This window comes from Alosa alosa, chromosome 6 (assembly GCF_017589495.1).
Source record: "Alosa alosa isolate M-15738 ecotype Scorff River chromosome 6, AALO_Geno_1.1, whole genome shotgun sequence".
NCBI lineage: Eukaryota > Metazoa > Chordata > Actinopteri > Clupeiformes > Clupeidae > Alosa > Alosa alosa.
In genome coordinates, this window is record NC_063194.1 from 5,462,012 (window position 1) to 5,484,423 (window position 22,412).

Sequence of the window (22,412 nt, forward strand, 5' to 3'; positions counted from 1 at the left end):
CATATGGTTTTGTAAACAGGAGGGAATGCCCCATTCTCTGCATAGTTGAAATAGCAGCCCCCTGACTAGGGGCAGATTGTTTGCGTGGGTGGTGAGAGAGGAGGAGGAAGGTCACTGGCAGAAAGGCCGTAGGTTGCAGGTTTGTGGCTCCCTGGGGGACGGTCAGCGGCAGTTGGGCCCGTGTGACTCCGAAAAGGAAAAAAAGATCAAGAACAGGACTGGAGGCAGGAGAGGGATGGAAAAATAGAGTGATGAGAAAGAAAGTGAGAGAGACACAGAGAGAGGGAATGGGACAGAAAAGAAAGAGGGAGAGTAAGAGATGGAGAGACTGAGAAAGTGAGTGAAAACAGGGAGAGAGAGAGAGAGAAAAGAGAGTGAGAGAAAGAGAGAGAGAAATATAGTGAGAAGTTGAATAGAAATAGAGGGCTGTAGGTGCATTCCTAGAATACCAGACAGGATGACATCACAGGTGAGTGAGCAGAATGGAAAAGCCATTGCTGACGCTGATTGGCTGAATGCCAAGCCCACCCACATCAGCAAGGCTGAGGGCTGCCCAGCAAGTTTCCAGCACTTAGAGCCATAAGGCTTAAGGGTCTAAGGGGAGAGGATATCCTTACACACACACACACACGTGGGTGTGTGTGTGATTTAGATTGTGCACTCTAACCACATCTACTTCCTAGTTCCCCTCTAGGAAAATTGTCCCAGGGAGAAGCCCAGAGTGCTCCAGCACCCAGTGTTACTCCTGTTATGCTATGTGCTACTCCTGTGTATCAGCAAACCCGAGTAGGAGACAGGCGTACAGGCCACCACCATGAGCCAAGATGCCTGTGACACACGCACGCACGCGCACGAGTAGGCAGAGGGTTTGGGAGCGATCTCGGTCATCAGGTGTGTACCATAAACACACACAGACACACACAGTGAGGTGGGGCATTGAGGGAGGGGACAGGATAAGATGAGTGGGGAAAAAGGCCCGTAGAAGGAGAGAGCAGCCAGGGCTTACTTCCTCTTTCACAAACAGAATACCAGGGGAAGGAAAAGGAAGGACAGATGGACAGAGAGAGAAAGGGAGAAAACTCTGAAGAAAGATAGCGTTGGCACTAGCCTGTACTCTTCAAAGCTACTTCACACTGTGTGTGTGTGTGTGTGTGTGTGTAAACAAGCAATTGCCATCGGAAGCATGCACGGAAATCTAGACTGAGCATGTGTTTGTTAACAGTAAGAGGTGGCGCTGAGAGCAGTGAGGTTAAATGATGCAATTGAGCTGTGACTCCATACAGAGAGGCTCTACCACACTTCAGCAAGGATCCCTGCAGTCTGCAGATCCACTTCCAGCAGCAGGCCTGAGCACTCAAGACCTCCCGACTCACCATCACAGGGATCATGACTCAGCAGTGCTCACACTCACACACACAGCACCAGTCAGGCCTCCAACACAACAGCAATGAATTCAGTGTTTCCCGCAGCACTTTACAGCTTAGGAATATTAGTTGGTGCCACAAACCATCAAGTAGATGACCATACACAACACCTTAATCCTGTGCATATAGGGCTTAAAGTAATGATTGTGCTGGAGGCAGGAACAGATGCCTACACACATTTAGTTGTGCAGTGTTGAAATTATGAATATAAACTTTCTTTTTTACAACTATCAGTCCAGTTGCAACAACTTTTATATCAATAGTAAACTTACATGGTCCAAGAATCTTTACCATTTAAGACAAAGTTCAACTCCATTCCAGGAGGAAGTACACAGACACATACTGCAAGTAAGCACTGAGTGCCCAATTACTGTCTACATTTCCGTTTTAAATGGTTTTCATGACACTTACACATAAGGCAAAGGAAAATACAGAGTTTGAAATCTAGGGGGCAAAATGGCCACTTACGGCAGTTCTAGTAGTTATGGAATGCTGGTGCTTCTACTGTGAACGTTCGAGAAACTGATGGTAAAAGTTCAAGAAACTGATGGTTAAAATGATGAAGAAACTTAAGGTTGGTGTGAGGGAGGGGGGGTGTATTGTGTGTGTGTGAGCAACCTACACGTTACTCATCTTGCACTGGATCATCTTCCTGCAGTTCCGCTGCTACCACCAGGCGCTTCACGTAGGGCACCAAGGGGCAGAGGGGGCACCAATATTTAGCCAATAAATGTGAGAAGTTCAAACTGTTTTTCACTCTTCCGAACGTTTACAATGTCAAAATGCAGCAACAGCATGTTACTTGCAAGGATGATACTTTTTGGGACCTCTCAATTTCCACTATGCAGCAGATCTAATTTGAATGTTATGCTACTCCATTTAGCATGCACGAGAGAGAGAGAGAGAGAGAGAGAGAGAGAGAGAGAGAGAGAGAGAGAGAGAGAGAGAGAGAGAGAGAGGAAAGTTCCACGCTGCTTGTTATTGTTGATAATTGATATGTCCTTTTCGATATAAGAAACTTTAAGGAAATCATGAAGGCAACAAAAATGAGGCTAGAGGAGATTTAGGAGTTATCCGGTTCGCACTACTGACCATTTATAAACTGTGAAAGGGCACTTAGGCTACACTAACTGTAATTTGGAAAAAGGACAAGAATATAAAGAGTGGTCTGACTGAAACGCATTCCACTCAGATAGGATAGGCTACCAGGCTCATAATTCACTTTTAATTGCAAACAGAAAATGTCTAGCTAGCATCATGTCATTGAAATGCTTCCATTTCCAAAGCAATGAAGGCTGTTTATACCAACTTAATATTATGCTATAAAATAATATTGTATAATATTGCTATAAATGTGGCACAAACAATGCTAAGAGTTAGACTAGCTAAGAGTTGGAGCTGGAGTGGATTAGCCATAGGTTATATTTGAACGGAAGAACTTTTTGTCATCATTATTTTAATGATATAATTTAAAAAAAAAATTATATTCATTTATTTATTTTATCGTCGTCTTCCTGAATCTCAATAGATCGCAAATTACTAAAGCAGCACCAGTCAAATGCTAAATTTAAAGGCTTTTATGATGTCATCACATCACCAAAAGTATTTGGTTTTTAAAGTCCGACGTCCACATGATACAATCAAGGGTAACGTTCAGGCTTCTGCGAAAAATAGGATTTTATTAGGTTATTAGGTTAAAGGCTACCGTAAATAGCGAAAAAAATGTTTATTTTACTGTCTACGGATAAAAAAATGCTCATTTAAAAAAAAAAAAAAAGTGATCAGACAAATGTAGAGGGTTTTGCATCTGAACTCTTCATATATACATAGCCCATACATGTATATGTCAGACAGCCACCACCTTAACTAACAAATTTCCTGAGGGAAAAACAGAAGAGAAAAAGATTTTTTTATGATATCATCTCTGCAATGCCTGATGGCTGGCTGTGGCTGGGTAATGGGACAGGGGACTCATAGCTTATCCTAACAGCATCTGAGTGCTCTCTGTCCACGCTGAATCTGTTAAGCATACTGTTCTATTGCATCATATTTCTCATTCAGAATAGCAGAACAATGTGGGCGACAGAAAGAATATAGAATCGGGCTGTCCGCCAACGTCCTGCTCAAAGCGCTGTGTGGCATTAAGCTGCGTTTAGCAGACAGACGCATGTTTTGGTAAATATTTGAGGAAATTGTGTCATTAAAATGTAAATGTATTTTCAGTATTCTTCCTTGCTGAGTAGGTTTGTGTGTGTGTATGAGAGAGAGAGAGAGAGAGAGAGAGAGAGAGAGAGAGAGAGAGAGAGAGAGAGAGAGAGAGAGAGAGAGAGAGAGAGAGAGAGAGAGAGAGAGAGAGAGAGAGAGAGAGAGAGAGAGAGAGAGAGAGCGAGCATGTGTGAGTGTAAGAGAGAGGTGAGGAATATCCCGTGCGTGAGAGGCTAGAGGTTAGTGATTTGTTTCTGTGTCGATGACGCGCAACCCATTGGTTTCAGTTCCTCTTTAAGCTGGTCCTCAGCGCCGACAGCAGTCGCTGAGCCACACCCAGCGAGTGTGTGTGTGTGTGTGTGTGTGTGTGTGTGTGTGTGTGTGCGCGCCCCCCAACTCGGTCATCAGTCTGGCGTCAACCACCTGCCAATCAACCAATCCACCACATAGTAGTTTCCCCTTCTCCCTCTCAGGAAGAGATGATGCTACAGGGGAAATAACACAGGCATCTGATCTGAATTCTCATGACCGTTACAGGCTTTGACCTTAAACTCAAGAAGGAAATCTTTACCTGTGTTGTAATGTTCATATGTTTGACATTTATCAGTTGTGTGTTGGCACTTGCTATTTAATATCTATGATATATGACCAACTATTTAGATATCCTGTAGATATGGCCTCAACGCTACTTTATCTACTTTTGCACAACTGGGTAGATGTAAAACTGTATTTCGCTACACTGGTATTATACTTGTGCCATGCCAATAAAGTTGAATCTAATCTTACTGAATAACCTGACATCAGGATTTGATCACATTATTAAGACAATCTGATTTTAAATCTAACAATCTGAATAATGATGTCTTTTAGTGACTTGATGCAAAAACAAACAAACAAACAAAATAATGGCTTTTGTCTTGTGACCGTGTCTTTAAAAGAGACAGATGAATAAAGAATTTCATTTTTATGTATAACAAAATTTTCTCGAATTTACACTTTCTCTTCAACCATATATCTTCCTGTGCTTTCATGGAATGTGGAGAGAATGAAATGAGTGACCCCTGTGATACATCACTCTTGATGGTTCAGCAACAAAGCCTCTGGTTGCATCTTGTCTGATGCAATCTTGCCACTGCAAATGATGCTCCTCAGTAATGATCCCCACACCCTCTAAGAAAAGGCACAACTTGGGCTACAGCTCAGCAGAAGTGGCTGGCATATCTCTGCCATTCACAGGTCATCATTGTTTACTTAATCTATGCAGAGAAGCACTTGGATCTGTGGAAGAGGCACTGAAGATGCCTTGCCTAGAATGACTCCTGGATGATCCCTGAACGTGCCATTACATGACCTGGAGGGGACAGGGGCATCTAACCACTGCTTATCTAACCATATCTCATCCAGTCTGTGTATCTGTGTCTGCGATCTAGACATCGCTGTCATGCATATAGAGGACATCGAGGTCAGCTTTGCGATGCATCTCTTATTGAAACTAAAGAGTTAACACGTTTGTGTGATGACCTTTGACCTTGGGTTCTGGTCATGTGACATGCAAACAAAAAATTGAGCCCCGACAACTCATTAATGATGTGGCTTCATGCAAAAGCAATTAGGTTGATGTTGCAAGACTACAACATCAAAAATCCCCCCCAGCTTTAAAAAACAACAACAACAACAACAACAAATGTGAGTAGAGGGAAACTGGGGCGATGGACGACCCTAAGGTCCCTCACACACTCACACACACACAGGAATAGAGCAGTTTGTCTGCATCAACAACAGGACACTGCTAGGACAGCTGCATCAGCCCACACTACTCCAGGCGTGTGTGCGTGTGTGTGTGTTTGTGTGCGTGTATTTGCATGTGTATCACTCCTGGTGTGAATGTGTGCATGTGTGTTGTGAGCGTATGTGTTTGAAGTTTTACACTGTGTGCATATACAGTGCCAGTACCAATCTATATAACCCTCTATATAACCCTCATCACTGATGAGTCTATGTATGCACTATGCAGGTGTACATGGAAAGAGACATATTTTAATGTGTGTTTGTGTTCCTTCAAGACACGCCTGAAATAGTCTTGAGATGGTGACACTTACCGGCATTCCCAGTTTTTCCAAGTTGTCCAGGAAATACTTCACTGATTCACCCTGAGAGCAAAAAAAAAAAAAGGAGAATGAGAGGAACGATGTTAGAGATGCAGTTCCAAGGCAAATATATCCACTGAAAATAATCCTCCATCCCCATAAAATATTATACCAACAAGCGAGGTCAACCAAAGGGCCTGTGTGTCTGAATGCCTGTCTGCATGTTTGTTTTTCTTACAGTGAAACTGAGAGAGGACATGGAAGAATCAAGAGAGAGGGAGGGAGGGAGGGAGGGAGGGAGAGAGAGAGAGAAAGAGAGGGAGAGAGATGTAGAGAGAGGACAAGACAACTGCAATAACATAGTGACCGAAAACCTAAAGAAAAGAAAAAAATAAGAGAAAGAGAAAAAAACATTTGACGACATTTTGAAGAAAATTGGAAAAACGGTGAGACAGGGACCCAGACACAGACGAATGGATGCGGGGAGAGAGAGAGAGAGAGAGAGAGAGAGAGAGAGAGAGAGAGAGAGAGAGAGAGAGAGAGAGAGAGAGAGAGAGTGAGTGCATGTGCTGAATCCAGATGAGCAACATAAACAGTATTCACGCATGAATTGTTTATCGCTGCCCATCAAGAGAACATGGGCCTCTATTAGCAAACACCACAATTACAGCCAAGTTCCCAAGCCATTCCAACTAACTCGCCCCAGAGCAAAACATGAACATACGCATGCACGCAGACGCACACACACACACACACACACAAACAAGAAAACTACTTAAAAACACCCACACACTTTAATAAGTAGACCTGTTTTATACCTCCTATAGGATTCCTCTACATTTTAATTTGTTTCAGCTAAGCTCTTAAAGTCACTAATACTGAGCTCACATGAGATCAAATGTAGATACAACCCAATAACACCTTGTACCGTCAGCCGTGGTTACTACATTGGTCCAGACATAGCATTTGTGTGGGGTTTATGTGCACATAAAGCGGCTTGCTAATTTCTACAGGTCCTGTGAGTGAGTGTGTGTGTGTCGCCGGGCTCTTTGTCTTCCTTCCTGACATCTGATGACAGTCATGAATCTCCTTCTGTCATCATCTGTCCCCTTGTGTGCCCCGCCTGCCACCTGCACATCTGTCTGGCCTGCTTGGCCACCACACAGCAGAAACCCACCTACATCCTTCCATCATGGCTTCTCCGACATCACCATCAAAATATTTCACTCAACGCCCCACACCTCTGCGCTTTCAAAAATGAAATTGAGAGTTTGTTAAGAGTGTATTGACCTTTCAGTGTTATTACAGATCCATAAATTATTAATTTATTTTGGTGTTACGTTGATCTTAGAATAAAACAATGGTATCACTTAAAATTGAGAAAAATGCAAATGCACATTATTTGAACCACATACACTAACACAACCAACGGAGGGAATCCAATATGCTTCTAGTTCAATTCAAGGCTTCCACCGTTGTGCCCATGAGCAAGACACTTGACCCCTAGTTGCTCTGGGAACAATGGTCTTTGTAATATACCGGTAATTGACATAATGTAAGTCGCTTTGGATAAAAGTGTCTGCTAAATTAATAAATGTAATGTAAATGTCCTATAACAGTCAACACATAACTCAGGGTTCCCACTCAAAGTCAAATGTAAAATTCCCTGACTTTCCCGGACAAAAAACCTGAATTTCCATGACTTACTATATAATGAAAGGTACAATATACCGACCAAAGATTCTAGAGCAAGCCTCGTAGCATTCCAAAAATCTTTTAGAGTGGGAGATGAATAAATGGGCATTGAATAAACAAAGTTGGGCTACTGAAGCAAGCAGTAAAGCTATTAACCAGATATACACCAGTTCTAAGTGCATTTTGGCAAGGTAATTTTAAACTGCTACAACACAATTCCATGACTTTGCCCCAAAAATGATAAAATTCCCTGACTTTCCATGTCTGGAATAGACTTTCCAGAATTCCATGATATTTCAGAAATTCCATGACCCGTGGGAACCCTGATAACCATATTAGCAGCAGTATAGTCAACAGCAGACAGAACCTCACCGTCTGAGGACCTGGAGCAGATTAAGAGTTAACACGATAATTCACACCACAACTCTTCCCACGAAGCAAATCCCAAATGTTCACATAATAGTCATATGTAGCCTTGATGATATGATGATGATATAGCCGTTAGGGCAGGTGGCTTACAAGTGTAAGGAGGGTTACAGTCATGAGTGACCACAGACCATGAGTGTCCATACCAAACAACTCGTAGCGCTGAAGGCTCAGCCCTGAGCGGTGGGTTGGCTAGACACTAAACAGGCAGATTGCTTGCCGAGGTGACCATGGCGGCTCTCCCTCTTCTACAAAACAGAAACTGCAGACCGCACTCCAATACACTGAATGGACAACTAGTGTAGCAGAATGTGAGGAAAATATTTGATCAACAAGAGCTCTGATTCTGATTGTACTTGTTGCCTGCCGCCTGATGCTGCGTTCCCCTGGGCACAGAAAGGAACGGTACGTTCATGTAACCGGTGTCATGCTCTACTGTGACCTTTGACCCTGGAGGAGGCCCGGCTGGGTGTCAGAGGAGGGCGAGACCGCCTCGAGTGCGCCGGCTCATCGGTTGGAAGTCGAGCTGAGCCAGAGTGAGTGAGTGGACTTGTTTTATTTTTCCCGTCCCTGGGAAGCCGGGACACGCTCCACGCCTACACCAGCTGTCCAGTCTAATGAACAGCCAGAGAAAACACCCTGTTCACACACACACAGTCTCACACACACACACAGTCTCACACACACACACACAGTCTCACACACACCTAAAGACCTCAGAGACACAGTACAGCAGAACAAAAGCCAATACAGATATTACAAGAAGGAAACAAAGCACAAAACTAAGCGAGAGAGAGAGAGAGAATGTCTGTACTTAATCCAATGTATTATAATGTGTATGCTGCCCGTGTGTGTGTTTCTCCAGTAACGCAATTTCTCATGTTACTGTTTCCCTTAATGCTGTCAATGTTCTAATTGTTATGCAGTTTTAATTGTGCTTTGGCAACACTGTACTTACAGTAATGCTAATAAAGCAACCTTGAATTGGAGAGGGAGAGAGAGAGAGAGAGCGAGAGCGAGAGCGAGAGAGAGAGAGGAAGGGAGGAAAAGCCTTGAGTAATGGGAACAGGCTGCGCAGGAAACGGCTAAAGTGAGCGGAAGAGCAAACAAGGCTCCATCCTAATGTTCCATGACTCTCTGAGAAATCAAGAAGAGCTCCGGGGCGGCCTGGCTGGGTGACTGAAGTCAGTGGGCAGCAGCAGACCCCACACACCCACACCGAAGGAGCCGCTCTGAGAACAGAGGGCATGACCAGGCTAGGCCAGCGAGATGGCACCGTGCCCACTGACATAAGTCTAGCACGTGCCAGACCAATATTGATATTTGGCTGCAGCGGAGATACGTGATATTGATATTTCAATATCGAAAGCACATTCCCAACTGTGTGTGTTTGAGAGGTAATGAACTTAGGTGTGCATTACTGAGTGTATGTGTGTGTGGTAATGAGGATGGGTGTGCATTACTGTGCGTGCTTGCGTGTATGTGTGTGTGTGTGTGTGTGCGCGTGCTTGTCTGTGTTTGAAAGAGAGACTGGATGTTGTGTGCGCCCCAGACAGATGACCCCCGAAGTCAGCACCACACACCCATTTCCTTCCACAGCATTTCCCCCTCAGAGACCAGAGGACGCGGTGGTGTCACTGTCAATACCACAGCCATCCCAGCATGCACCTGTGCTACTGCACGCGTCATAAGCACGAACAGAACACGGTACAGTCCAGGATAACAGACTGTGATGCTTTATGAGATGACGTGACCACAGGAAAGTCCCGTCTCTCGGACGGTGTGCTCTCTGCACCACCTCCGTTCACTTTCAATGCTGGGTGTGTCCGAAAGCACAGAATAAAAGAAATATAAAACCCACTGAACAATAAACACACATCACACACACCAGTGCAAGTATCCCGATTTAAACAAAAAAAAGGAAACTTAGAAAAAGGACAACAACAAAAGCTCAGGATGAGTCACAGACGGGAACAAAACGGGTCATATTTTTGGATTTTTCCTTATTTTCGATCATACTTATTTTCCTTCCTTGGAAAGCTACTAGGAGACTACTTCCTCTACTAAGCTCAGTGAAACTTGACACTTGAAGAAATGGACAGAAACCAACATGAGGGGGGGAAATTAAGGATGCCCCTGACAGGTAGAAACAAAAGAGAGGAAACCATAGCAACCGATACCAACTCTAAATCTAAAACAAGAAGTAATAACTTCCTGTTCCCATTCACCACCAATCAGGTGATGTATGAGGTGTCTGAACTCTGTGGGCACGTATGACGGGGTCTGAACTCTGTGGGCTCGCTCGGCTACGTCGGTAGAAACCACTGGAAACAACAAAACACCAACACGAGTATTCAGTACATGCACACACACTGGTGGAGAGACAAACCAAAAAGGTCACAAGACTACACCTAGTCACAATAAGTAGAACATAAACAAGAAGATGAAAGGTGACACATAAACAAACACAATCGAGAAAGCTACAGATGGAACACGTATCAGACAAAACGGAGCAGAATGAAACAGACGGAGCAGAGCAACACACAAACAATACAAACAGCTGCATGGCGAGGACAACCACTCAAGAGCCTGAGGCTCTGACCCATTTTAGATTGTGGCAGTGTCGTCGTCTGGGGATACTTTTGCACGTCAGTCGTATGACGGCAGTATGGAACATAGAAGTGTGGTGTGTGTGTGTGCATGCTTGTACACAACCCCTCAACAATGACACAACCCCTCACCCCACCCTGATCTTCACTTCCTGAGTAGAGTTATACAGTGGTGGTGTGTCTGCTGTGGTGCTAAAGCCCATTTCTTTCTCCCTCTCAGGACCCCCAAATTTCTTTCTCTCATTTACTCCTCACTGGGTTTACAACTGGCTCAGTAATGTTCAGCCTTACCTACAACTTCAATGGATAGAGTATAAGGGCCCTATTTTTACAATCTAAAGCGCATGGTCAGTGGCGAAAAGCTATACATTTAGGGGTGAGTCCAGTTCAGATTCAGGGTGGTTTTGTTATCAAAGGTCGGGCGCATTGTTCAAAAAGGTTGTTCTTCTGTTTCTTAATCAGTTGTGGGTGTGTTTTGGGCATAACATCCTTTCATCCAATGAGAGTGACATCTGTCATTCCCTTTAACAGCAAGCAATGCAACTTGAAACAGCGCATCAGTATTTTGCCAGTCAGCGGCGCATTGAAAGGAATCTGCTTGCATACGAGACCATGTATAGAACACAGGGATTCCACTATCATCACCGTGGTCTCATAGGCAAAACAGTTCTACACAGGTATTTACTTTCACTATTGATTGACAAGGGGTTACAATCGAAAAAGTAGCCTGAAAAAAGCAACTCTTATCCCAATAACATTGTAATGACTGAATAAAAATCCTAAGGCTATTTATCCTGCAGAGAAGTTGTTTGGGACTGCTTTCTAAGGGCTGCTTACATCAGGGTAATGGTTTCCATAGACTTTCCATGTCATTTTGTACGAAATATGTCTCGCTGCAGATATGAGCAGGCGTGGTCCTGCTTTGCTCAGGAATGCCCACGCTTGCTGGCTGTTAGTCAGAGGGGCCTTGCCTGATGCAGGAAGGCTGGTAAGGAATTTACAGCTTAATCAGAGGGAAACTCCCTGCTGCAATGCAACTGTGGCCTTGACCATAAGCATTGACCCAAATTGAGGGCATATCCCTGGCAAGGCATACCTATTCATGACACTGATCAATAACTAACCTATTCATGCTCATCAACACTCCAGCTGCCACTATACTGTCAACTATCTGAAGTATTTGAGGAGTAATGCGGGGATCACACTGACCAGTGGCAAGCGGCAGGTTTCCTATTGTTCTCTATGGTTCGGCAGCATAACGGTAGTAACACTGGCGTAACGCTAGTGTTGAACAAGCGGAGCATTGAAATTTGTTCAACTATCAAAGCGCAACGCGAGTGTATTCAATTGTCAGTTAAAAGACAAACCATTTGTGGTTTGATATTATGAATTATCAATTTTCTAAAAACTGTGAATTAACTTGCATTTTAAATATAATTCAACTGGAAAACAAAAATGCCAAAAAGATTGTACAAGATTATACTAGTTACCACTGTAAAGCAAATGGTGTGCTGGATTAATAACCTAAGACAAAACAAGAGGATAGTTGCACAACACACTGCAGACAAATAATTATTATATTTCAATCATATTGTTTTCGTAATAATTGGAATTCATAATTGACAATTTATCAATAACTTTGAATAATTGCACAGCCCCAAGATGACATACCAAACAGGTACATGACTTAAACAAGGAAAACTCCTGTTAACAGACATATTTGAAGCTGTTACATTATGCATTTTGTCATCTTAAACAGCACAAACCACATCCATCACAATGCAAGAGTACTTTAAGCAGTGTAGTTAAACTAGCCTTTATGCTAGTATTGGGGGATGGAGGAGTAGAGAGGGTGTGAGATTGGTGTGTGTGTGTGTGTGACTGCGCAATGTCAGAGGAAGTGGAAAATGGGGGTTCTTCTGTGAAGAGAGAAAGAGGGAAGACAAGTTGAGCGAGAGAGAGATGTAAAAACGAGAAGAACCACAAAATAGTAATAGTAAAGAAAGCTCAATCAGAGAACAAATTTGAGGAGAAAAGAACAATTGAGAGAAGTTAACAAAAGTAGGAGAAAAAAAGAAATAAATGAGAAAAGAAGAAGAGAGAGAAAGGAAAGGGAAAGTTGTGGTGACCTGCCTGTCGTGAGACCACTCATGCAAGCGAGAGCAAGCGTATGTTTTCACACATGTACCGCAGAAAGGTGCTGAAGGGGTGGAGAGCGTGAAATGATGAGGGGAAGAGAGAATTGGAGGTGACAACAACAACAACAATGATGATGATGATGATCACAGGTGGCGGGGGTGGTCAGATTATGACTGTTTCTAAGAAAACCATTACTCTGGTCTCTATAGTGATTAGTCTTGTACCTCCTATAGTTACACACACAGTGCATTCACATTCATTACATTACATTTGCTGACGCTTTTTAACCAAAGTGACTCAACATGGTAAACAATTAAGGTAAAGTAAGTAAAGCACACTCGCACACACAAACCTGAGCACATGCGATCCAAACCTACACAAATACAGGCACGCCACACTCCCTTTCACATGACCACATCATACAGTTCCCACTGCAGTCCGATAAGAGTATACACAAACACAAATCCCATTACAACACACTAAGAGAGAGAGGGAGGGGGAGAGAGAGAGAGAGAAAGTGAGAGCCAGCAAAAGAGGGAGGGAGGGAGAGAGAGAGAAACAATGCCCATCCCTTGCATACAAGTACAGAGTCTTGCTCAGTGAACACACACACACACAGGGCTTTTTGTTTCAGAATCTAAACACGACCCTGTGTAAGGTCGACGTGATTTACTGTTGGGTCATAATGACCACATACTGCACTGCATCAAATGCTCTTTTCCTGCTCTGGGTGAGCTCAGTGAGTAACAGCAGGCCTCAGCTATAAAGACCACCGTGCCTGAAAAACAGCCACCACACACACACACCAAACTAGCACAGTGTCCTAAAGCAAAGTAAAATGAGATGAGTAGGATTTAGCAGGCATTTTTATCTAAAGTGACAAAGACAACTATTGGGATCTAAACCAGGGATGGACCTTTCTCCGCGGACGATGCTACTGCTGGTCACCACGCCCCTCATAAATGAGCACATGTGGTCTGACCAATATTTGAGCTGACATATGGAGAAAGGTGTTTCCTGGCACCTCGGCCTACGAGTAATGAATGACTTTAGAAAAAGGTCAGACCAGACCATAAGGCAAGAGCTTCATTTTCATAGCATCCCCATTTCATCACTGCCACCACACACACACACATCTTTTTAGACTAGACAAACATGCTTTGCACAGGTTGTGAAACTGTACACATGACCCGTGGCATGCTGGATCCAAATTCCCACCAAACTGAACCAAGGTAGTCCAGTCTCTCATCAGTGTGCTGATTATAGCGGACTGAACCAGGCTCTGCCAGCGTTCTGTATCCTGCCTGGAGGCAAAGGCAAAAGCGAAGCATAGCGTCAATTATTGAAACACAACAACAACAACAACAGTTAACAATCTACCTTAAGAGCCCCTGCACTCACATGCCAGCTGTGGCAGAGGCCCAGGGTGCATGGGAACGGTGGGGCTAATACTGCGGATTAGGATTACAGTTTCCAGAAGCGCAGAGAAAGGGGAGAACGGGTGGGGGTGGGGGTGGGGGATTCTGCTGAAGCCCAGCTCCTGCATTAAGCTGGATGTGAAAATGTTGAGAAAGCAAGAAGTTTGATTTGGGTTCTTTTGCTCTAATGCACACACAAACTTGCAGAAACACATAAATGCTGCATGCACACACTAAACAGACAAGTCCACATGGATGAATGCACGCGCACACACACACAGTGTGTGTAATTACTGCCACAGTACATGGCAATTACTCCAATACACGGTTTGTGGCCTGCTGGTGGATTGTTTGGATCACAGACCATAGCACAGACCTACACTTCATTATTTTATTAAACCTGAGCGGAAATAATGTGCATAATTGTGAGTGAGTGTGTGTGTGTGTGTGTGTGTGTGTGTGTGAACTGGGTGGGGAGGATCTACGTTGGGAGAAGAAGCAGGAGAAGGATATAAAGAGAGAGACAGAGAGAGAGAGAGAGAGAGAGAGAGAGAGAGAGAGAGGGAGGAAGAGAAGAGAAGAGAAGAGAGAGAGAGAGAAAATGAGAAGAGATCAGAATAGTGCGACACCACAGAGAGAAAGAGATGAAACTCATGGAACAAAAATACAGAGCTGGGAAGATGCATCAGAAAAAGAAACTGAGCGGGCAACCAAAACCATTCTTGTCCTGAGCAGCACACTTTCTACTGGCTGCATAAGCCTCAACTTGCCAAAAGCACAGGCGCGCACACACAGGCCACGGGGCTTCTTTTGTTCACAGGTGGTGGCGAGAGAGAGAGAGAGAGAGAGAGAGAGAGAGAGAGAGAGAGAGAGAGAGAGAGGAGAGAGAGAGAGAGAGAGGAGAGAGAGAGAGAGAGAGGAGAGAGAGAGAGAGAGAGAGAGAGAGAGAGAGAGAGAGAGAGAGAGAGAGAGAGAGAGAGAGAGAGAGAGAGAGAGAGAGAGAGAGAGAGAGAGAGAGAGGAGAGAGAGAGAGAGAGAGAGAGAGAGAGAGAGAGAGAGAGAGAGAGAGAGATAAAGAACATGTGAGCAGTGCTGGGGTGCACATTTCCCAACTGGCCGCTGCTGAGCCTGCTGCTCTCCCTGCGGTCCACCACAGTGCCGGCACTGCAGGCCACAGAGCTCGGGGCACCATGAGGCCTCCCTGCACTCATCTGTGGATGAACGCTACGCCACCACAGGAAACCAAGAGCCTTCCAGCTGGAGGTGCCTTTTCTGGTACACAGCAATAACATCTCTAGGTTTAGTGATTGGCACGGTGAGTGTGTTTCAAGTTGAAAAGCACTGAAATCTCAAAGTGGCGAGGCAGGTGACAACGGTGTGTGTGAGTGGAGTGTGTGAGTGACAGAGAGAGAAAAGGAAACAGGAGAGGAATACGGAACCGGGACGAGCGCGGGAAAGGAGAAGCGAGTGGGAGAAGTCAGAACATCACGTGACATCGTTCCACTCACAAGCAGCAGGGGCTGATGAGTCATGAAGAGAACGAGTCGGCAAACACACACACACACACACACTTTACACCCACAGACGAGAAACAAAGAGCACCACCGCAGAGACAGAGGTACTTGAAAAGCACTGCATTATTAATTAAAAAATGTTCAGATAGTCAGATAACAAAAATCGACAATTTATTGTTCCCCGAAGGGAAATTGCAGGAGAGTGAGAGAAAGACAGAATGTGTGTGTGTGTGTGTGTGTATTTGTGAGTGTGTGTGTGTGTGTGCGTGTGTGTGTGTGCGTTAAGACCCTGATAAAACAGACACACCACACAGGCTCCCTAACCATTAGCATCACTGGCACAAACACCAAATAACCCCCTGAACTGAAACAAAATCAAAACAAAAAACCTCAAATCCAGCCCAAACCACTACACACACAAACAGGAAATGGTTACGTCTGTGCACAGATCTGCTCTTTTCTCTGGGGTAGGTTTTAAAAAACAAAACAAACATAAACTGCATACACACACACAGGTCTTGTTTTGTGTTTGTGTGTGTGAGAGAGAAAAGGGTGGTCAGACAGAGGGGCAACAGAACGCACCCAAAACCTCAGGGGTCCATAAAAGACACACACGCAACAACAAAACAAGGCTTGATCTGAGTCCAGTGAACCAGATTTCTTTCTCTTTCCTAATTCTTTTGCATATTTCTTTCCTTACTGAAAAGACTGTGTCAGAAGACACAGCTGAGCAGATGCTAGAGAGTCTGTAGCAGAAGCATAAACAGCAGCAGACTGCAGCCAGAGGGCAGACAGTTTATCTGAAGGGGTCAGAAGAAGCACTACAGCCAAAAGAACACTGGACTTTTAAATGACCTAAACAAACCAAGCAGAGGAAATGACCAACTTCTTAAAGATTATGTATTTAGTTTTGCACCGATGATATTGCTTGATCTGGACTTATAAATTCAGAACACCCCTTTTGCTTCTTATTTGTTTTTCAGTTTCATCTTAGTAAAGTTACATAATTGATGGCTTTTTCCAATATCATTGCGTAATCATGTTAAATAACTGATCTAAATATTGACCAAAATAATCTAGACAGAAATGCTAAGAAACAGTGCATATCTATGGCTCTCATTTACTGTTAATGGGCGCAGCCTCTTTGGAAATTGGAACTCGGGGGTTCTCAGTGTTCAAACGAGCTGACAAATAGGTCAGCTGGGGTGTTCCACTTGCAACTTTCTGCTTGAAAAAACACTGAGAAAAACGACTGAGAAAACAACTTACGAGTACAAATTGAACGCACCATAAGTTACTGTTCAAATCAAAAAGCCAAACTCCACAGAGACGTCCTACAGTGTCAGACTCCTCTGCATAGCCATGACGATAGAGGCCACAGTACCATACATATTGCAAAACATGCTGATTTTGAATAATGACCGTGGTCCTAGACAGACTTTGCAAGTGCTGTTAAAGACTGTGCTTAAACTTGAGAAAAACTCAAACAGTTCATATTCAGAGCCACAGTGATCTGCAAATTCCATATTTTATTAACTTCAGATTACCTGTTTCTGCTGTCCCTTATGCTTTTAGTTTTTTCATACTGTTTTGATACAGCAGCATCTGTACTGATACGTACATCAGCAAGGAGTAGGTCACGACATATCAAGGAGTGAGTCACGTGGAGTACGTCATAGCCCCAGAGCCAGCTGTGTTGTGACAGCTATGATGGGGACACAGTAGAGGAAGGGAGCGGAGGGAAGGGACAGGGACAGATCACACCACGACCACACCATCACCCACCAATCAGAGCACTGGAAGCATCCGCCCAAAACGTCCATTACTCTACATAACACCTTGCCCGATCCCAGACCACACCCCCTCCCCCCAAAAACCCCAAACAGATGCAGCATCCTGACCATAACCCTTTGCAAACTAATACTCCTACATCTAATGCACAACCAACCACATCTGTGTGCCCCACCCAAACTACTTCCATTTCATATGTGGGCATCTGTATGAAGACTTGCTCGCCCGTCCCTCTACGTCCACCTACGTACCAGCTGGAACTCCCGGCGGCGGTCGTAGGCATTCTGGATGCCCGAGTCAGCCCACAGGGCGCAGATGGAGGGCAGGTGCTGCATGAAGACCTTAGTGTCCACCAGCCCCTGTGCCACCAAGGTGGCTCGCGTGTCGAACGCCATCATGGTGTCGCCGTGCGTCTGGTTGGACACGTCTCCCCATGGGATGTGTAGCTTCTCGCGTGCGTCCACCAGCACCCGTATACCTGAGGGAATGAGGGGGGAGAAAAGGAGGGATGGTAAGGACTGTGCATCTGCAGGGGTGTCTCCCCAGAGAATAGAACCACATTAGATCAGATAGACAGACACACACAATTTCAAAAAGAGTGATGAATCAAAAACAAAGTTCACACATATGCATTTACACATATGCATTCACTCCCTCTCACACACACACACACTTTCAAAAAAAGCAATGAATAAAATTAAGTTCAATCCCTACAGTAAAGACAGGATGAATAGAAGGGGACACAAATGGGAAGAGTCAACAGAGTAGACTAGAGGTGGACAGAGGAGGTGCTAGGTGACCAGATGGGGTAGAACTGGGAGAGAAAGGAGGGAGAGGAGATTAAGTGAGTGCCATGTGATACCAAGTGGTACTGACAGAAACAAAAACATCATGCAGCAAAATATTCACATGTGTCAGCACCTTTGTAAATACTACTAACCACCCAGCAGCAAACATGATTCTGTGTGTATGTGTTACAACAAACTTCAGTCCTTTGGGACACACAAACGCTACTCAAGTTCCTGAGAATGGCATATTGATTAGTCAGAGTTATATGCAGCGCACACGCGCGCACACACACACACACACACACACACACACACACATTCATAAAGAAAGGGACACACAATAAAAAGCGTATTTAAAAAAGAGCAATAAAAAAACAAGCTCAACCCCTGCAGGCTTTACAAATGCGCAGACAGGAAACTCAAAGCAAAGAGGTTTGTTTATTGTCAACAATGAGGGAGAGAAAGAAAGAGAAAGAAACTGAGAGAGAGAAAGGGGGAGGAGGGGGAGAGAGAGAGAAGACGGACCTGCCCAGTCTCCCCACTTTACTCAAATCTAAAAATAGGTGTGCCTGCGGCGTGTGGTGAGGTTAGGTGAGCTCATGCCAGAAGCACCCACACTGCTACTGTTGCTGTGTGTGTGTGTGTGTGTAAGATGGTGTGTGTGAGTGCATAATCTGCATACGAGTACCCATGAACGTGTGCGTGTCTGTGCTGTTGTTTTCCTGTTTGGTGCAAGCATTTAGAGGGGTGGGGGTGCTGGGGTGTGGTAGTGAGAAACAGAACCCCCACACAGATCAGCTAAAGTCATTTTATTCAACCTCCACCAACTCTTGTCATCCTCATTCATTCGGTCTCTACCACTTCTTGTCCCTCAGTCTGTCTTAAAGGTGCAGTCAACAATTGTGCAGGATGTTGCGTATGTTCCAACAACAACATTCATTATATCTTAACCAAGGACCAAACAAAACACACAAGGGAGGTAGCTCACCCCTCTCTTCAGTATTCCCAGATAATCTCCATACAGGGTTTTGTTTTGGTTTGAGGGACAGGCTGCCCTCACTGTTTGTTTCCAGTTTTTGAAGCCTAGACTGCCTCCGCTCGATGGTGTTTAAGTCCCCAACGTCATCTTCCAGGCAGCACTGCACCATCTACTTAAAGGGACACCAGGCAAGCCTGATGCTTTTTCTCTACGAAACTCCCCCTCGCTCGGTCTGAAGCTCTTTTCCTTTTCTTTGCGTCTTCCGTCAAGGGTTTTCGCTGCTTCTTCGCCGGCTCTGCCATTATAAACTTGCAAGTGGGATATTCTTCCTACAGGCAGTAGGGGCGGGCAAGAGAGCCTTCATTCGCCCCGTAATGAATCATTTAACCATATACCGACTTACGAAGATGATTAACACGAAAACGTTGCCGGGTGTCCCTTTTAAAAGGCACCTAATCCTAAACGTAACCCCAACCCCAACCCTAACCTTAACCCATGCCTAACCCTAGCGCCTTCCAGGCAGCGCTGCCTTGAAGACAACGTTTTACAGTGTACTCACAGAACAGGCAGCTAAGGGGGGTCATGAGGAGATGATGGCTAAATGTGACAAAAATGTTATGGGCTTGAATTGTACTGACTGCACCTTTAACTGGCTGTATTCCAAGCACCACATAAGCCCATGCTCTCTCCTGTCCCCATCCTGAGCGGAGGTAACTGGGGGGGTGGGGGGCAGGGTGGACCAGTTCCCTGGCTGCTCTCCCCACCACGGGTCTGCTCTGCCTCTGATGTTTATCTGAGGATTTTTATCTCCCCTCAGATACACACACATACACACACACACACACTTTGCATTTGACAGACCACAGAAGGCAGCTGCTCGTCTCCCCAACAGGCTACACCAGGCATATGAGGCAGGGAAAGTGTGTGTGTGTGTGTGTGTGTGCGTGTGTGCGTGCCTGCCTGTACTCTGTAGCTGCGGTTACAAGTGCGACAGCATGGGACAAATTAAATTGAAGAAACATTTACAGACGGCGGTTTCCTGCTGTCACCTGATAGCATAAACATACACATGCAGACATGCTTGCAGGCAGGCAGACCTATACCTACTCTGCCTGAGAATTTTCACAGGGGGAGGTGGTGCTAAGTAAGAGCTGAATTAGCCGTGTGTGTGTATGTGTGTCAGAGACAGAGAAAAAGAGAGACATAGGGAGAAAGGGAGGAGAGAGCACATACTCCCTATGCATGCGAGAGAGAGAGAGAGAGACGGTATGCAGGAGGAGGGATCTCCTAGAAAGTCAAAGATATACAAGCCATCACAGAGTAAATACTCAAGCATACACAGCATCATACCATAGGCTATAGGCCTACAGCACAATCAAAAAGGCACACAATACATTATACATTACACTATCAAGCATGCACGCATCGTCACAGTATACAGTACTTGCACACCATCATACAGTAGGTTAGACAGTGCATATTCAAGCATGCACACATAATGTTGAGAGAGCAGTTGGAACTAGCGTGTCTGACCCCTGGAAGGTCAGCTCTCTGGAGCAGGCCTACAGTATGGAGGGCCCCGCTTTACCATCATGTCCGGACACGCGGGTCAATCGAGTGATGACTGGTAGCTGGGGCGCTAGATCGATAGCACGTGTCCATAGAGGGCCATTACTGTGGCGATAACGAGCTGCCCACCATGAGATGCATTAAAATACACTCAGCTCAGACCGCCTGTGGCAAATATGAGCCAATGTGAGAAGCACAGCTACCGTCACACCAGTGTGTTCTAGAGAACATTCTATAGAATTCCTAGATCTATCCAATGGAATGTTATATTGTTCCATTGTTGATGAAAGGCTTATTTTACTAGGTTGTTCAAGAACTGCACTGCGGAAGGATTTTGGGCACTGACGGGAGAGATGGGTAAGGGCCAAGGAACAATTCTTTCTCAGCACATCTTCGTGGCCTGTTTGGCTGGCTGGCAGGCTGAGCAGTGTTGTAGACCGATAGTCACAGACAACCATGGGAGGAAAACAGCATCCATCCTTAACCGAAACCGATGACTACACGAGCCCGTCTCAAATACACATCGAAGGACCAGCTGGTCATCAAACGGCTTACAAGGAGGCCTGGCCAGCCATCACCAGAGTCTTGGCCGCCCCGGCCAGAATTCCAAAGAGGAGGCCAGGCAAAGCTCTGGTGTTGCCGTGACAACTAAGGGGGCCTTTGGCACCGTGGAGATTTCCCTCGCTCAGGAGGTGCCCCTGCCACTGCATGCCTGGATTATCAGATCACCTCTGATTTAAGAAGCAAAACAATCGCAGGATGCAAGCGCTCGCTTGCCCAGCCCCAGCTGCCAGTCAGGGCTACCCAAAGACTTAAGGCCAGCCCTGGGCCAGGAGGAATGCAGCCTGGAACAATGACTAATTACAAATATAAATAACAGAAACAACAGCACCACCACAACCAACGCTGACGGGGGTCCAAGATGGCGTGCGTGGAACTGAGGCGTCGCAAACAGGAACTACCCGTCATCATACTCCCTCACACACAGAGAGACACAAGCGTGTGCACACGCGCACACACACATACACACAGTTAAATGACAAAAGTTATCTCTTCCACAAAAACCATGACTGCAGATATCAAATAAATAAATAAATAGAACAGTCATCTTTGTCTCTGATCCAATAAGGGACTGCCCTTGTGTTGTCATAATCACTGTTAAAATCTTTCTTTTTCCATGGCAGCTGTTGTCTTTGACAAATGCCATGAACCGTTGTATGGAGTAAGTGACTGTCTCACACACTGACTCATTCATACAGTGTAATAACAAGAGAGGTGGGAGTTAAATGTTTCTCCCCCTTCATTCAGTCATAAAAATTATACACGCAGAAGTAAGAAGGGGGTGTGTGGAGGAGCTAATGATGTCACATTATGTCATCAAGACGGTGTGTATGATGCTGGCTTTCACTGAACTTAGATGAGCCTCTGTACATGACTGTGCTGCCCTCCCAACTCAGCGGATGCGGAAAGTCTCTCTCTCTCTCATACTTTTCAATAACTTTAAAATTAATTCCCATCACGTCGTCCCCACCCTCTCAAATATACACCGTTCACAACTCCTCCCATAGAGATCACCAGCCTCCAACCCCACACATGGAATCAACACTTGCTCCTATGAACAATTTTTGACAACATCACATCTCCTCTGAAATTGATAAACTCTGCAGATACTGGTGTGAGTGAGTGTGTTTGTGTAAGAAGAGAATGAGAATCAGTGTGACAGAGTGAGTGAGTGTCAATATTGGTGACTCCTGTCATCTTGAGAGAA

The 22,412-nt window shown here is 45.0% G+C and overlaps 1 protein-coding gene across 1 annotated transcript in view; it reads right to left on the bottom strand.

The window, feature by feature from the left end:
* gna13b (guanine nucleotide binding protein (G protein), alpha 13b) overlaps positions 1-22,412 on the bottom strand; it is a 30,540-nt gene that overhangs the window by 5,892 nt on the left and 2,236 nt on the right. The window contains exons 2-3 of the mRNA XM_048245236.1: positions 17,560-17,786; positions 5,729-5,779 (exon numbers count right to left, since the gene is read on the bottom strand). Coding sequence (XP_048101193.1) covers positions 5,729-5,779; positions 17,560-17,786 — 278 coding nt within the window. The remainder of the gene's footprint in view (positions 1-5,728; positions 5,780-17,559; positions 17,787-22,412) is intronic.